The 15,567-nt window shown below is 51.8% G+C and overlaps 2 protein-coding genes across 2 annotated transcripts in view; one reads left to right on the top strand and one right to left on the bottom strand.

Moving 5' to 3' along the window:
• The first annotated feature begins 542 nt into the window (after positions 1 to 542).
• On the top strand, positions 543 to 3,677 carry LOC108091546 (TBC1 domain family member 15). The gene is made up of 3 exons (XM_017190816.2): positions 543 to 763; positions 873 to 1,770; positions 1,857 to 3,677. Exons 1-3 carry the CDS (start codon positions 644 to 646, stop codon positions 2,984 to 2,986), a joined length of 2,148 nt encoding a protein of 715 aa, XP_017046305.1. The 5' UTR covers positions 543 to 643; the 3' UTR covers positions 2,987 to 3,677.
• Positions 3,678 to 5,149: 1,472 nt separating this feature from the next.
• The window catches only part of LOC108091457, a 42,100-nt gene continuing 31,682 nt past the window's right edge, over positions 5,150 to 15,567 (bottom strand). The window contains 6 exon segments of the mRNA XM_017190657.2: positions 5,150 to 9,404; positions 9,474 to 10,122; positions 10,221 to 10,455; positions 10,517 to 10,715; positions 10,787 to 11,012; positions 11,079 to 13,353. Coding sequence (XP_017046146.2) covers positions 6,590 to 9,404; positions 9,474 to 10,122; positions 10,221 to 10,455; positions 10,517 to 10,715; positions 10,787 to 11,012; positions 11,079 to 13,353 — 6,399 coding nt within the window. The 3' untranslated portion in view covers positions 5,150 to 6,589.

Below are 15,567 nucleotides of genomic sequence, written 5' to 3'. Positions count from 1 at the left end.
CGGGAGTTTCTAGGAGGTCTGTATAAATAATTTAAGCAGCTGGAGTATAATAAATATTCTGTTGATTATGATTGCTTGGTGTCTGAAATCGAATCATTCGATCGAAAGCAACCCAGTCCGGACCAGAATTTTTCATCTAGATAGCCAAATTGGACCAGCAAGTACCAGGCGATCAGAAATGCCTAGAAGGTGGCTGTATAATATGATGAGCTCCTTAAGACTTGCAACAGTTTTTTGCATGGTTCGGAACTCGACTAGGGGGGTCGAAGCGGTGCGGTAAAAAAGGTTTATTTAATTTTTATTATTGCCAATAACCTAAATCCTTTATAAATATTGTTTAAAATGCTTAATAAATTCCTAGTCTAAATAATAAACATAAATTCTCTAAAATTGCCCACCGCTGATCTGGCAGTAACAGTCCCCTTCCCCTGCGCCAACGGATAGTATCTTTATAACAGGTTGCCACATCGACAGAAAAAGGCGTTGCAAAGTGACCATGCTCTGTAATTTACCCGACGATTAAACGTTGACAAGCAAAACGGGCAAATTTAGTACCTTCACTTGGAAATTGTTTATATCTGAAACGTAATAGCGCAGAATTAATTGAACAAGTCGAAACACGCAGAGCTCATCGCCGGCAGCCATGAACGAATCGGTGCGCTACGACCGCTGTCAGCAGGTGCAGCTGGGCGTCCTCAGCGAGTCGCAAGTGTCTTCCGCGGAGGAGGAGGTCCAGAGTCTGCCGCCGCAGGGAACGGGAAACGTAGGTGCCTCCGTCCGTCTCGCCTAGTTTAGATTCGCCTGACTCATTGTTTTGTGGCTGGCATTACGTGTTTTGCACTTGCTCACTAACTTTTCACCTACCACTCCAGATCCTGTTCACCCACGACGGCGTGCTGCTGAAGAAGGCCAGTGCGGAGCACATCGCGGACCTGAACACCAGTGGCTCCCTGTCCCTGGTGGAGTACATGGGCTCCGCGACGGACCTGCCACGCAGGCGACTTCTGCTGGAGTGGCAGCCCAACGACAGCATCATGATCGCAGACGACAGCCAGGACCAGGGCGACTGGGCGCTGGTGGACAGGATTTCGGGGCGGACACGCACCACCTCCGAGTGTCGTGCCTTTAATACGAAGCCTAGCGAACCAACTGGAGGGACGGCCACGCGCTCGCGGGTCATGCGCGAAAAACTGGAGGATCTGTCCTCCGTGGAGGTCCGCCATCGGGGTCAGACCCTTCGGTTCATGCGCAAGGGAGCCGGTGGCCTCCACAGCGAGTTCTTTTTCCAGCACGGGAACGCAGACCTCTTCGTGCGCTCCATGCGCGACCAGCACTTTATTGAGAGCGCCGAGAGCAGTCACGGCGGCGGCGAGGAGTACGCCATCCTGACCACCGAGAACCAGAAGCTGCGGAAGACATTTGCCGAGCTGGACATTGGCCAGATCAAAGCCAGCCACTTGCCGCGCGAGAGCTGGCTGCCCAACAAGCTGGCCGGGTTCCTGGGAAACATTCCCGATTACGTGCAGCCGCCGTTCCAGCGCTCCCCTAAATCCCGGCCAGGAGCTCTGATTTCCGGCGATCGACAGACATCGCCGGACAACTACCAAATCATTGGGCTGAGCGGCAGCACCAATAGTGCCTGCTCCTCCAACGGACAGAGTCGCGGAGGCAGTGCAGAAAAATCTCCGGCTGACAGCGAGCTAGAGAATCTGAATGCGCAGGACGAGAAAATAGTTAACAACTTACCGGACCGGCAGCGGGTAGAGCGAGGTTGGTTTATTGAAGCTATTCCCAAGTGAAGTTCCAAGGCATCCTAAAATTAGCGAACAGATAACGATGAACTCAAATACTTGCAGGTCTTCCCCTCACCGAGATGCAGTGGCTGGAGTTTCAGATGCCCGACGGTCGCATTTCGGACAGCGTTCGAATTAGGGAGCTCGTTTTCCGAGGCGGTGTTGTGCCCAGCTTGCGATCCGAAGTGTGGAAGTTCCTCCTGAACTATTACCAGTGGTCCGACACCCAGGTGGAGAGGATCGAGCGGCGAAAGCAGAAGTCCATGGAGTACTACAACATGAAGGCGCAGTGGCTGGCCATGACGACAGCCCAGGAGGCGAACTTTTGCGGCTACCGGGAGCGCAAGTGCCAGATCGAGAAGGACGTAAAGCGCACAGATCGCTCGCTGCCGTTCTTCGCCGGCGAGGACAATCCCAACCTGGACCTGCTGCAGGGCATTCTCATGACCTACGTGATGTACAATTTCGATTTGGGCTACGTCCAGGGGATGTCGGATCTACTTGCGCCCATTTTGGAGATCCAGGTGAACGAGGTCGACGCCTTCTGGTGTTTCGTTGGCTTCATGGAGTTGGTGTTCACCAACTTCGACGTGGACCAGGCTGGCATGAAGACGCAGTTCGCCCAGGTCCGCCGCTTGATCGAGTTTGCCAACGCTCCGCTGTTCAACTACATGCGCACCCACGACTCGGACAACATGTACTTCTGCTTTAGATGGCTGCTGGTCTGGTACAAGCGAGAGCTGAGCAACGAGGACGTTCTAAAGTTGTGGGAGTGCCTGTGGACTCGGCTGCCCTGTCCCAACTTCCACCTGTTGTTCTCCGTGGCCATCCTGGATCAGGAAACCAGCGTGATCATCGAGAGCCAGTACGAGTTCACCGAAATCCTGAAGCACGTCAACGAACTGTCGGGAAACATAGATGTCCAGAAGACCCTGCAGATCGCAGAGGCCATCTACCTGCAGCTCAAGGCGTCGGAAACGCTGCCCAACGACATCCGCAGTATCATAGGCGAGCCTCTACTGCCACCGGCCGCCGGCGAGGAGGTTGACGGAGGCATGGCTGATGAGGAGCCGGCCTACTCGGACGACGGCTTCGACGAACTGGTGAGGGAGCTCACGCCCGAGGAGAAGCTGCGCCAGCAAAATCTACTGGAGGAGGCCTGCGAACGTTCCCTCTTCCACCAGTTCCACTAGCTTGAATGAGACTCCTAGCCAAGAGCCTATAGCAAAGCATGCGCAAATTGCACTGCCCCTCATGTTTGTTTGTCGACAAGATGGTGTTTGGAGTTGCAAGTTAAGAGACAAACTTATCAAACAACATCCCAAAAAAGGGGATTTTTTTAAATTTCCTGTGAAGAAAAGGATCCTTTGAGGAACCTAATATTTCCATTTGAACGGGTGTAAAATATATGGCTTTTTCGTGTTCAACACGGTGCTCCCGTCAGCACCTCAAAAATCAAAATCTTGGAACCAATAGATTGAGGGGCAGTGCATCTTAGACTCTAAGACTCAAAGTTTACCAACGCATCGAAGCAAAGCGAAGCGAGCCAAGTGCTTTAACTGCTGAAACACAGATTTATATACTGTATATTATACATATTTGTACGTTTTTTGTATTTATTGTAAGTTCTTTCCCCACCTCAAAATCTAAACACCTCCCCATCCCTAAGCAATCGCCCCTAATCATACCAAAACAACGTTTTCAATTATGTAGGATTTAGTTCTTGTGCCTGTCGAACTTGAAAAATTTTGGTTTATCAGAATTCCACTCGCGCAGCTTTTGTTGTCTTTTTCTAAGTTTACTCGATTGCTGTAAAAATACATCGATATACAAATACATTTAAAATGCGTAGTAAAAATACAACACCGGAATGCACATGAAAAAGCACCTTTGTTTCTAATCAGCTTTTATTGGGAAAAATAAGTCTGGGCGTGATTCAATAAACTGATTAATTGCTGAATCAGCTTATGCAGCTCAAGAGCCGCTGTTGCGCGGCCTAATACACCTACTTCAAATTTATGTTTTCCTGGTATTTGGCGTCCCAAAAACAGGCGATTTTGCTACACAAATCGATTTTAGACACCAGGCCAACATAACTCGTAGCAGGTTGCAGCTGGTAAATCTGATCTCCCTCAAATAACTGTTCTTTTTAATATATCAAACGTTGATCAGCTGATCGTTTTGCACCTTCTAAGCGGTTCTGTTTGCCTGGTGTTTTAGACACCAGGCCAACATAATTCGTAGAAGGTTGCAATTGCCAAATCTGAATTTACTTAAATAACGGTTCTTTTTTAAAATAACTGCCCTTGGCACGCTTCCCCTCCCTGTTTCCACCAATCAGAAAGCATCTTGCTGGAAGGAACCGTTACTTTAAAATAGCATCAAACGTTGAACAGCTGATCGATTTCCACCTTCTTAGCGGTTCTGTTTGCCTGGTGTTTTAAACACCAGGCCAACATAATTCGTAGAAGGTTGCAGTTGCAAAATCTGAATTTACTTAAATAACGGTTCTTTTTTAAAATAACTGCCCTTGGACCGCTTCCCCTCACTGACGAGCCAATCAGAAAGCATCTTGCTGGAAAGAACCGTTACTTCAAAGGAAGCATCAGACCAGAGATGCGAAACCACGCTGTTTCTTTGTGCGTGTCACGAAAGTGGCACGCCGCGCACGAATAATTATTAAATTTCTATGTGGTTGTTGTTGGCGTGACAAGAATAATTGGTCACGCGCTCAACACTGAGCATGCCAAAATTAAGCTGATCAGCTGATCGATTTCCACCTGCTAAGCGGTTATGTTTCCCTGGTGTTAAAGTTTAGAACCAAACAAATTTGTATGGGAAAAGTGTTGTTGTTTTCATACACAAGAACGCTGTTGCGCATTCACCTACTTCGAATTTATGTTTGCTTGGTGTTTGGTGTCCCAAGAGCAGCCAATTTTGCTACACAAATCGATTTAATACACCAGGCCAACATAACTCGTAGCAGGTTGCAGCTGGTAAATCTGATCTTTCTCAAATAACTGTTCTTTCTTAAGATAGCTGTCCTTGGCACGCTTCCCCTCCCTGTTTCCACCAATCAGAAAGCATCTTGCTGGAAGGAACCGTTACTTTAAAGTATCATCAAGCGTTGAACAGCTGATCGATTTCCACCTGCTAAGCGGTTATGTTTCCCTGGTGTTAGCAAATCACTTCGTCACAATTTCGCTAGAAAATTGTTGTTCTTTTCGTATTTGGGTGGGGGGAGGTGGACTGATAAGGTTGGAGTATTGAACTGGAATAATTGATGTAAAAACGCTGTGATGGCAAGATATTCTCTTGACTAAAAACCTCCTCTTTGATAAAATAATAACTCTTGATTTGTTGTAATTTTTGAAATTTATTTTTTATATATTTATTTATCATCAATATCAATAGTTGATGCCTGGTTGTTACTTGCTGTTGCTGTAGTTGCTTCTTCTGGTTGATGTTGCTTTTGTATGTTGTTCTGCAGTTATATCATAATTTTAATTAAGAGTTATACTTACAAGTTAAGTATGCAATATATGTTGGTTGTTTTTTTGCGTTCTCTCATTTTGTGTGTGGTTTTGTCAACGTCTCTAAATGAATCGTTCTCGTAAAGTGCGAACTAAATGAATCCGTAATGCCCTAATTATAGCATTGCTGCTCATCAAACGTGCAAGTTGCATATTTTCCGATTTCAATTACATTAAAATTGATTTAATTAAAAAATTCTATTTTTCAATAAACATTTTGCATTTGTTAGTTACGCGCCAAGTCTGCTTGTGGGCTTGTTTGTTCTTCGGGGGAAACGTACAATTACAAGAAATTAAAATCTACTCTTGAACGATCGCTTGTTGCCATTTGCATTTGCATTCGCATTCGCATCCTTTCACTTTCACTAATTACAAAATTAAAATTATCAAAATTACACGCAGTTTTCGTGGGACACACAGAGAGTGTAGAGATACAGTATACAATACAACATAGTGGGTGGTGGAGGTGTGGAAAATGATTCGTACGAGAATACATGGTGCCTTATTATATTAAAAACGGTTAAGCAATGCGAGAGCCATTTAAAGATTATAAATTATGTACAGGTATCATATATAGAGACTTTGCATGTGGGAGGACAGCGCAGGAAACCCAAGTGTTTGTGTTTGTGTTGGTGTCTCTTCTCGTTATGTATGTATGAATATAGTCTATTATGTATGTGTGTGGTTGCAATAATTTAAACGGATAATCTTCATGCAGCAGCACTTGCTTCTCTCGTCACAATTAAATTATAAGCGCTTTTTAATTCTGTTCGTAACTGTATGAATATTTAAGCAGCCAGAGGGAGGGATCGATCGCCTTGTCAAGCTCCACTTAAGCAGCAGATGGAACTTGAGTAGGCCATCGGTGGGGGATGAGGCTCTGCCCTCCAGTCGAACGGTGTTGCAGCAGTGTCCAGCTGAAGGGCGTCGCAGCAAGCCCAGGCCGCTCCCTCTTCGGTGGCTCCTAACCTCTATATATAGTTTATATATGCTTCTTATACTTTACACAACTTTAAGCTTAAGGGATCTAGTGGTAACAGTTAGCCTAGCATTCAATTTTCGCCTCGATCTCGTCTGCATCTGCAGCTGGTTCCTCATCACCTGCCGTTTCTTGATTCTCTGCTTCGGTTCTTGTTGTGGCTGTGGTGGCTGTCTAGTGGTGGTGGTGCTAGTGGCTCCTCCTCCACCGCCGCGTAATCTTCTCCGGCTCTTCGGAGGAGCCGTGTCATCCTGCTAGCGCTGGCGCTCGGATCTGCGCAATACTCATTCGTTCCGCTCCTCCGCTCCCGACTCGCTTCCGGCAGAGAGGTTTAGCGTGGTGGCGTCCGCCGAAGAGCGGGTATGGCGAGTGGATCGCAGCTCGCGCCGCTTCTCGGGCGGCTGTCCTTCCACGGAACCGGAGCCTTCGTTTCCGGACCTCGGCCGCTTCAGGCGGTTGGAGGAGCGACGGTTCTCCTCGGCTGCCGCTGCTGCCGCCGCCGCTGCCGCAGAGCTGGAGGAAGAGCCACTCAGATTCGCCGCCGAGGTATTTCCCACTGTGTCCAGATCCTCGACGCTTCCGCCGTGGCTGCTGCCCGGATTGGCGGCGGCCGGCTTCTTGAGTATGGGTTGTATGATCAGCTCGTCGGCCTCCTCGTAGGGCGGCGGAAGCTTCGCTGCATCCGCTGCGTTCGTGATGGTCAGCGAGATGCGCGACTCTGACCGCTCGGAGCGTTCGCTGCTGGTGCTTGCTCCACTGCTGATGGGCGGAGCTATGGTTATTGTTGTCTGGCTCGGCAGATTGGCCGCCAGTCCCGCAGCAGCTGCCGAACCGGAAGAGGAGCTGCCCGATCCGCCTCCAGAGGCGTTGAGGGGCGTCAATGTGACCTTGTCCTGTTCCGCAGACATGGGTGCTGGCGTGGAGCTGCTGCTGGAGCTGCTTCCGCCCCGCAGACTCTTCTCTATGCTGCTCATGCTGGCTCCCAGGTTCAGCGGGAGTCCTGCAGCGAGGGCGGCAGCGGCCAGCTCCTCCTTCGTGGGATGTATATCGCCGCGCGAGCGCTTGGACAACGCCTTCTGTTGTTGCTGGTGCTGCTGCTCTGCATCCAGGGCCGCAGCATAGGCAGCTGCTGCTGCGTTCGCCGAACTGGAGGAAGCGGACGATCCTCCCGCCGACGAGGTGGGTATCAGGGAGATTCCCGATCCCAGACCCAGCGTTTTGGTGTAGTAGTCCATCTGCTGTTTGAAGGCATCCTGTTCGCGCTGGCGCTTCGACGAGGAGTGACTGCCGCTGCCCGACGCAGAGGAGCCACCGCCGCCGGATCCTCCGGCAGAGCCTCCGGTCAGGCCAGCCAAACTGGCCAGGGAACCCGGACCGCTCAGTGGCAGCGATCCGCCGGCAGCAGCCATCGCCTGGGCGGCCATCTCAGCTAGGAAGGCCTGCGAGAAGTCGCTGGACATGCCTGGAATCTGTGGCAGTTGGGAGGCCGCCGCCGCCGCTGCTGCTGCAGCAGACTTCGAGCTCTTGCCCGATGAAGTGGATGATCCGGTGTTGGAGCTGGATGTGGAGGGCATCTTGCCCTGCGAGAAGGCCTGCAGGGCGGCCAAGTCCGTTGGCAGGGCTCCACGGGCCAGGCTCTCGAACCACTTCTGCTGCTCCTTGGCCTGCGCGTTCGCCTCGTTAGCTGCTTGGCTGCTCCTCTTGCTCGAGGACGAGTTTCCTCCTCCGGAAGAGCTCGGTGTTCCCGGCAGCGGCGGCATTCCCAGAGAGCTCATCAGCCGAGTGGCCTGCGCCAAGTCCATGTTGCTCATGCGGCTCAGTGACTCGAGGAGATGCGGGTCTGCGCCGGGCATGAGCAAGCTGCTCAGTTGGGCCATGTCCGCAGCTGTGGGCGTAGTTTGCGACTGGTTCCTGCTGCTCGATTGCCGGCCACGTCCGGATCCCGATGCCGAGGACGAGGGAGTGGTCACCGTGCTGGCGCCACCACCCATGCTGGCCATGGCATTCATCAGGCTGGCCGCCGAGTTGGCCGCCGCTGTCGCGTTCCTCGACTGACTGGATTTCGACTGAGACTGGTGCGATTTGGACTGCGTGGAGCTCGTGTTCGAGGCCGACGAGGTGGCTCCGTTCAGCAGGTTGTACTGCTGGGCCAGCTGGTCGTAGGCGGAGCCCAGACCACTGGATCCCAGTGAGTACGGATTGAGGCCGCCCAATCCCATGGGCGGGTAGAGCAGCGAGGGATTCGGGAACAGGAACGGGAAGCCGGCCGCCAGTTGCGATGCCGAGGCCGCTGCATTCTTGCCTCCCGCTCCGCCAGAGGATCCTCCAGTGCTGGCGCTGATGGCAGCCGCCAGTTGAGCAGCCTCGTTCTGCGCCTGCTGTTGGGCCTGCTGCTGCTGTTGCTGCTTCTTCTTGCTGGCCGAGGAGGACGAGGAAGCGGCGGACGAACCTCCGCCCGACTGCGACTGCGCCTGGCTCTTGCCGGAACCCGCTCCTCCGGAAGCACCGGTCAGTCCGCCAAGAGTTGGTCCGGCAGCAGCCATTAGCGCAGCCAGCGACTGGGTGTCCATGCCCGCCAGGTTGCCCAGTCCTCCCATTCCCGCCAGACTGGCGAACAGATTCATGTTGTTCAGGTTACCCAGTCCGGGGATGTTTCCCATTCCGGGCATGCCTCCGAATGACATGGAGAGCAGTGGGTTCTTGGGGTCGAAGCCGGCCAGAGGATTCTTGGGGTCAAAGCCTCCCAGTCCGGGAAGGTTGGCCAGCAGGCTGGGGTTCAGACCTGCGAGGGAGCCGAACTGCAGGGCAGCCTGATCCAGGGCAGCGGACGCCGCCGTTTGCTGGCGCGAAGACTTCTTGGAGCTGCCCGAATTTCCGCCCGCTGGCGATTGAGCTGCCGACGATTGCTGCTGCTGCTGGGTGTGCGACGAGGAGGAGGCGTTGCTCGAGTTGGACGACGGGCGACCGCCGTGCGACTTTGCTGCCGAGGAGCCGTAGCTGCTGTCCATCGAAGTCGGCTTGGGTGAGGGTGCCGACATGGGGTTCTGCATTTGCTCCAGCCACTTGGGGTCCACCTCGTAGTTGGGGTTCTCGGTGAGCCTATGAATGGTAGTTGTTTTATGAATAAGTTACTTATATTGTTATATTTATGCTGTTTGCCACACTCACCACTGCATAAGTCGCTTGAGCTGCGGCGCCTTGTTGCCTCCCAAGCGCTTCCCAGTCTGCTTATTTATCACGGGCACTGGCTCCTCGCCTGTCAGATTTTGGGGCCCGGGCATCGAGTGCTGCTGCTGCTGCTGTTGTTGCTGCTGCTGCTGCTGTTGCTGCTGCTTCTGGAGCTGGGCGGCACTGGAGGACTGCTGCGTGGAGCTGCCCTGCTGGCGGTTGGAGCGCCGGCTGTTGGCACTGCCAGAACCGCCTGCTCCGCCGCCGCCCACGTAATCAATGCTGAGCTGGTCGCCCAGCGGACTGGTCATGTCCGATAGCCACTTGTTGACCTTCACGTCGTGCGGGGAGTTGGTCGAGAACTTGGAGCTGATCTTCATGGCCTGCTCCATCTCGGCCAGCATGTTCTCGTAGGCCTTCCGCTGGGCGGGCGGCAGGAACTGCATCATCTTCTGCTGCTGCTTGAGGAACGTCTGCGGGTCGGTGGCCATGGTCTGGGCCAGCAGGGCGTTCAGGCTGTCCTTGGAGGAGAGTCCTCCCATCGCCATGTTCTGCAGGGCGCTCAGCCCGCTGCCGCCGGCTCCTCCGCCGCTGCCCGATGAGCTTCCTGCGCCGCCGGATCCGCCGCTGGACGATCCGGCCTTGGACTCTGCAAGAGATAGATACGTTCGATTAGTCGGGAACTCTTTTGTGCGGGTGCCAATCCTCGGGCGGGGAATAGGTAAAAGCGCAGAGACTCAAACTCACTTCCGGGCACTGTGGTAACAGTGATGGTAAAGGGTTTCTGGTTCGATTGCTGGCTGGACGAAGACTGCATGTTTGCCGGCGTCACGGAGACGCTGGGTGGGATCTGCGGCTTCTTCGAGGACGGCAGCGACGGGTCGGGGAAGGTCTTCTGCTCCTTGGCAGCCGAAAGTCCTAGCACGATCTCGTCCAGCTTCTTGCGCTTCTTCTCCTTGCCAATTACTGGCTCTTCAATAGTCTGCAATAAATCAGTTATGAGTTAGTCTGGATAAACTAAGCAATGGGGACTTGGAACTTACGCAATTGTTCTTCTTCATCAGCTTGTTGAGCGTGTCGTCCAGTTTGCTCTTGTTGCCCATCGAGGGGAAGGCTGAACTTAGCGCAGCGTGCACGCTGGACTTCTTGGAGGGCATGGAGAAGTCCTGCACCTCGCTCAAATCGATGGCTCCCGCACTGGAGGCCGACTTCAGCATCTCCGCCATGTTCACCTTGGGCAGGCTGCTGCGAAAAAGAATGTAAAGATATGAGTACAACGCGAAGCAAGCTAAAAGCGGTTTTTATGAACCCACCTTGAGGACAGATCCATTGGAGCGCCCATTGAGGGCGGCGGCGTCTTTAGGGCAGGCACAGCAGGCTTGCTGAACTGGCCGGAGGACTGTCGCGAGGCGTGTTGGTGAGCTGGAGGCGGCTGCATGCCACTCAGGGCAGAGGAAGAGTTGCCGCCTCGTCCGCGCCCAGAGGAGCCAGTCAAGGCCTCCATGTTGGCGATCTCACTCTCCCAGTCCTTGGGCGCCACTGCAGTTGCAAAGAGGTTTTGTTAATAAAGGATCTATGCTATTACGCTGTCCCGAATGCACTTACTTGTCGAACTGTTTAGCAGGGCGTGCAGCTTGGCCCTTTCCGTCTCCACGTCGATGGCGATGTGGCGCTTGCGCTTCTTGCCGCCTCCAGATCCGGCGCTTGGGACGTTCAGTCCGGCCACTCCGCCGGCTGACGAGCCAGTCGCCGCACTCAGCGACATTCCGGGCAGCAGGGAAGATAGGGAGGTGGCGTTGCCACCAGCTGCAGCGGCAGCAACGGCCGCCGCCACGGCAGCGTTGATGCTGTTGGCATCCAGCCCCGGCAAACTGGTGGCCGACGAGGGCTTTGACTGGGTAACCTGGGGCATTCCCGAGGAGCCGGACGCGGCGGACGCCGAGCTGGCCACCTGCTGCATCTGCGAGGCCTGCAGGTGCTTGGTCACACCCTGATCCGTGGTGATGGTGATCACATCGGGGGTCGTGGAGCGACGCTCCAGGCTGCTCAGGTGGGGAATGGACTCGTGGAGGGCGATGCTCAGGTCGGTGGCTCCCTTGCAACTGGCGAAGGCGCTGTACTTGCTGTCCACCGGCCACTTTCCGGTCTCCACGCAGGCCACAATGTGCGCAATGCGGCGTTCCAGGGCGAAGTCCTTGAACCAGCGGATCATGCACATCTCCAGCTTGGGCTTCTCCAGCTTCTGCTGCTTCACGGTGGCGGGTTGGATCACCTCCAGGTCGGGGAAGCGGGCCTTGAGTTCGGCCGCCTGCTTCTTGCACTCCTCTTCGACGGCCTTCTCCTTCTCCTTCATCACCTCGTCGTCGTCGGGATCTGTGGGTCCAGCCACCAGGTCGAGAATCTCCTGGTCGCCAGAGGGTTTCTTGGAGGGAACTGCTTCAGGTTCAGCTGCAGCTTTAGTCTTCTCGGAGGGCTCAGTTTCGGCAACCGACTTCTTCTCCGTATCCGCATCCTTATCCTTGTCTTCCGCCTGCTCCTTAGACTCTTCTTTTGATTCTTCTGCTTTCTCATCATCAGTCTTAACAACAGCCTTCTCTTCAGACTGCTTTTCGGTGGATTCCGACACCTCTGCAGACTTGTCTTCCACCGTAGAGGGTACTTCGTCTACTTCCATTTTCGATCCTTCCTCTTCGGCAGCGTCAGGTTTTTTCTCTTCTTCCTCGGAAGATTTCTTTTCAGCCACCTCAGTGGTTTTCTCTGGGGAGCCCTCCTTCTCCTGACCATTTTCGGCTATGGCTGCCTCCTCCACTTCCATTTTTTCTTCGATAGACTTGCTTTCCTCTACTTCTGGATCCAGTTTCTCACCAGAGGATTTGTCCTTATCCAAGTTTTCACTTTCTTCTTCAGCTTTCTTATCGGAGGTTTCTGCCTTTGCGTCTCCTTCGTCGTTGACCTCGACCTCAGCCTTTGCAGCCTCTTCGGTGTCCGATTTTTTGGCTTCCGGACTCTCAGCTGGGTCCTTCTTTTCTGGGCTCTCTTCCGCCTTAACCTCATCTTTCACGGGAGTAGCCGGCGTTTCCTTCTTGATGACACTCTCGTCCGTCATGAGTTCGTCGTCCAGATCTATGACCTCATTCTTAACGGAAGCTGCCTTTTCTGCTGCCGCTTTTTCAGCTGCAGCTGCAGCAGCAGCTGCTTTCTCCGCTGCCGCCAACTTCTCCGCCTTCTCGGCGTTGAAGGCCTCCAGTTTGATGGTGCGCTGGATTTGAGCTTCCAGCTCCCGAATGAAGCGCTTTTCCGACTCTCCGAAACTGAAGTTGGGATCGTTGAAGATGAAGGTTTCCGAGCGGTACAGTCCGTGCTTGAGGACGGCGGTAATCAGTTCCTTGTCGTGGCGACCAGGCTCCCACCAATCCGGCGTATCCGCATTCATGGTGCAAAGCTTCAGGCGCTCCTCGAGCAGAGGATTGCGGGCCACCTCTCTCAGCTTGGCGAGGACTTCCAAGCGATCCAGAATGAGCTTGGCGTGCTCCTTCTCAATTTCCTCTATGATGCCTTCCAGGCCGCGCTCCGATTCCGTGAGCTTTAGGCCGGCCTGCCGCTTGCACATGGCCACGAACACCTTGTAGTAGTCGGTCAGCGTTTCATCGCTCTTCCGCTCCAGGTGAGCCATCTGCTTGAACTTGGTCCAGTCGGGCGTCAGCGAACTTCCGCTGCTGGAGCCCATGGGTGTGGAGAGGTGCAGGTCGACACCGTAGCCAGTGAGCACTCTGAGGAACTCGTACTCCTCACGGCGGTTCCACTTTTTCGGAATGAGCTGCAGGCGCTGGGACTCGCGTTCCTTGGCCGCCAGTTCCATCTTGCCCTGCCGCTCCATTTTCTACAAGAATAAAGGGAAGGAACAAATTATTAAACATTGTAGTTACTTGGATGGGATGACTAATGGAGTGTAATGAGTTTGTTCTGGTTGTTAATTGGTTGAAAATAAGTATGAGTATTTGTAAGCAAATCAATTTTTAGGAGTACGACATCAGAATGGTAAATAGTATAGTTAAATTTAAATCAATCGATAACCTTTTTTTACGTTAATTACACCTTGACCTGACTATTTTTAAATTCTATTGGACTATTATTAGGGTACAAAAACCTCGCATATAATATTTTTGTTTCTTCTAATTTACACTATTATCGTTCACAAACAATTCCTAGAAGTAAGATAATAACTTGTTAACTTCGCCATGACTCAATAGATTAGGCTGATATGTGATCCATTTGAATCAACAATTCGAGTAAAATTTAACTTAATTCTAGAGATAAGATAATTCCAACTACGACGCAAACTTAATAGACCTATTAATAAAAATCACTGAATATCGTCGAATTAGGTCAATTCAGGTTGGTCATCAAAATAAGCTGCGGTAACATTCTTTAATTGAGCATTTATCTAATAAAGCTCAACATTATGCATTAAAATGTTTACTACACAACAGCCGAATAAGTAAATAATCAACGGTTTAGTACTATTTTTAAGAACATTGAACCTTTTTGAATGAAGTAACTAAAGGGTTGCCAGAATTGCAAAAAGTCTGATTGCTGCTTCCATTATCCTATCACCCTGCAATTATTCTAAAGTTGGGCAACCCCCGGAGTAAATATAATAAACCTTTCCACAATATCCACACATAAAGCGAGCAACCCGATGCACGACGTGTGTGCATTTTGCAAGTGCAAATTCATTACGAATATTTACACAATTTGGTTGGGAAAAGAATTAAAAAGCGTCCACCAGGAACGACCCCGTTGCCTGCGCACCACCCTTCCCGGCTTCCCGAGGGGGTGGGATCACCCAGCGGCGCTGCGGTGGTGCTGCTTTGGGGTGACGGCGATAGGGTGACCTCCCTCATCACCATCGCCATCGTCATCGTCATCATCATCTCTATATGCCAGACTTTCGAATTACACACAAATTTTTGCAAAAGGCAAAAGCAACAGAGAAGCTAGCGGAAAGACACAATGCGAATGGCAAGCGCAAAATGAAAACGAGAGCGAGACAATAGCAAAAGCAAAGAGAGAGGCGACCAAAACTGGAAATACAATAAAATCATAATAATAAAAGTAAAAAATCCATTTTACACCCCTAATAACGCTTTGGCCATGGGAAAGAGGAAAGGGGACAGGGACGATAGACAGGGGACAGAGGCCAAAGGGCGACGGCGACGACGACGGCAAACGAGAACGAGGTGGAAATAGAGACACGGCGCAATGAGCACGGGGCACAAGTACGCCGCACTAAGCAATGGCGCCCCACAGAAAGCGGGGCAGGCGAAGGAGGCTCGAAACGGAGACGGAGACAAACAAATGAATCCTGTGAGACCAATTGCACGCGCCACAGCCAAAGGAGCTCATACGCCCACCCACACCCACTTCATGCCCTGTTTCGAACGTTCGTTTGGATGTGTGCCTAGTTAGTTATGATAATAATAATGGGGGGCACACATTGCCGCAAAGTCGGAGCCAACGGAAAGAAAGGCAGCGCGAATACACAAAATTGCTTGGGAGCCGAGAATGTAGTAAGCGGACCCAGTGGACAAGAACATGGCAACATCTATTGGGATACCCGATACCATTCAACTTGCTAATTGCTAGAAACAATTTTTCATTATGACAGAGTCTAGGCGCCATATCCTTAAGAACAAAACGTCTGCTGTTATGTATAACTTCAAACTGATTCGTTAATGTAATAATAATTAGTGTAATAACAAATAAATTCTCTAAATTGGAAGTAAAAGTTTCGTCTGTACATGGATGAGCAGTAGGGGAATTTACGATAGGTGTTACCAAGTTGACAAATATATAAAAGCCAAACCACCATCTAAATGCAATCCTTGCTAAGATTACATAGTCATGTGCAGAATACGAGTATGTTCAAGTGTTTGTGTATTTAGAGCTCCATATCCTTGTGGGCCGGGCCCGAAATGGGGAAAAAAAAAGATGCCGAGTGGCGCGCAGGTTGGCAACCCTGTCTGCCGTGTCTCCTTCTGCTTCCCTGTTTTTGTTTATACAGCTAACGGCTTTTTTACTAGTCCTCCCAACA

Source organism: Drosophila ficusphila, unplaced genomic scaffold (assembly GCF_018152265.1).
Source record: "Drosophila ficusphila isolate 14025-0441.05 unplaced genomic scaffold, ASM1815226v1 contig_412, whole genome shotgun sequence".
Classification (NCBI taxonomy): Eukaryota; Metazoa; Arthropoda; class Insecta; order Diptera; family Drosophilidae; genus Drosophila; species Drosophila ficusphila.
The sequence above is the reverse complement of the archived record's forward strand: the minus strand, read 5'-3'. Positions and strand labels throughout refer to the sequence as shown.

Excerpts from the sequence above, each read along its gene's own strand:
- LOC108091546 (XM_017190816.2), top strand. The coding sequence starts at position 644 with ATGAACGAATCGGTGCGCTACGACCGCTGTCAGCAGGTGCAGCTGGGC. Across the intron at positions 764-872 it reads CGCCGCAGGGAACGGGAAAC|ATCCTGTTCACCCACGACGG; the intron begins GTAGGTGCCTCC and ends CTACCACTCCAG. Across the intron at positions 1,771-1,856 it reads CCGGCAGCGGGTAGAGCGAG|GTCTTCCCCTCACCGAGATG; the intron begins GTTGGTTTATTG and ends AAATACTTGCAG.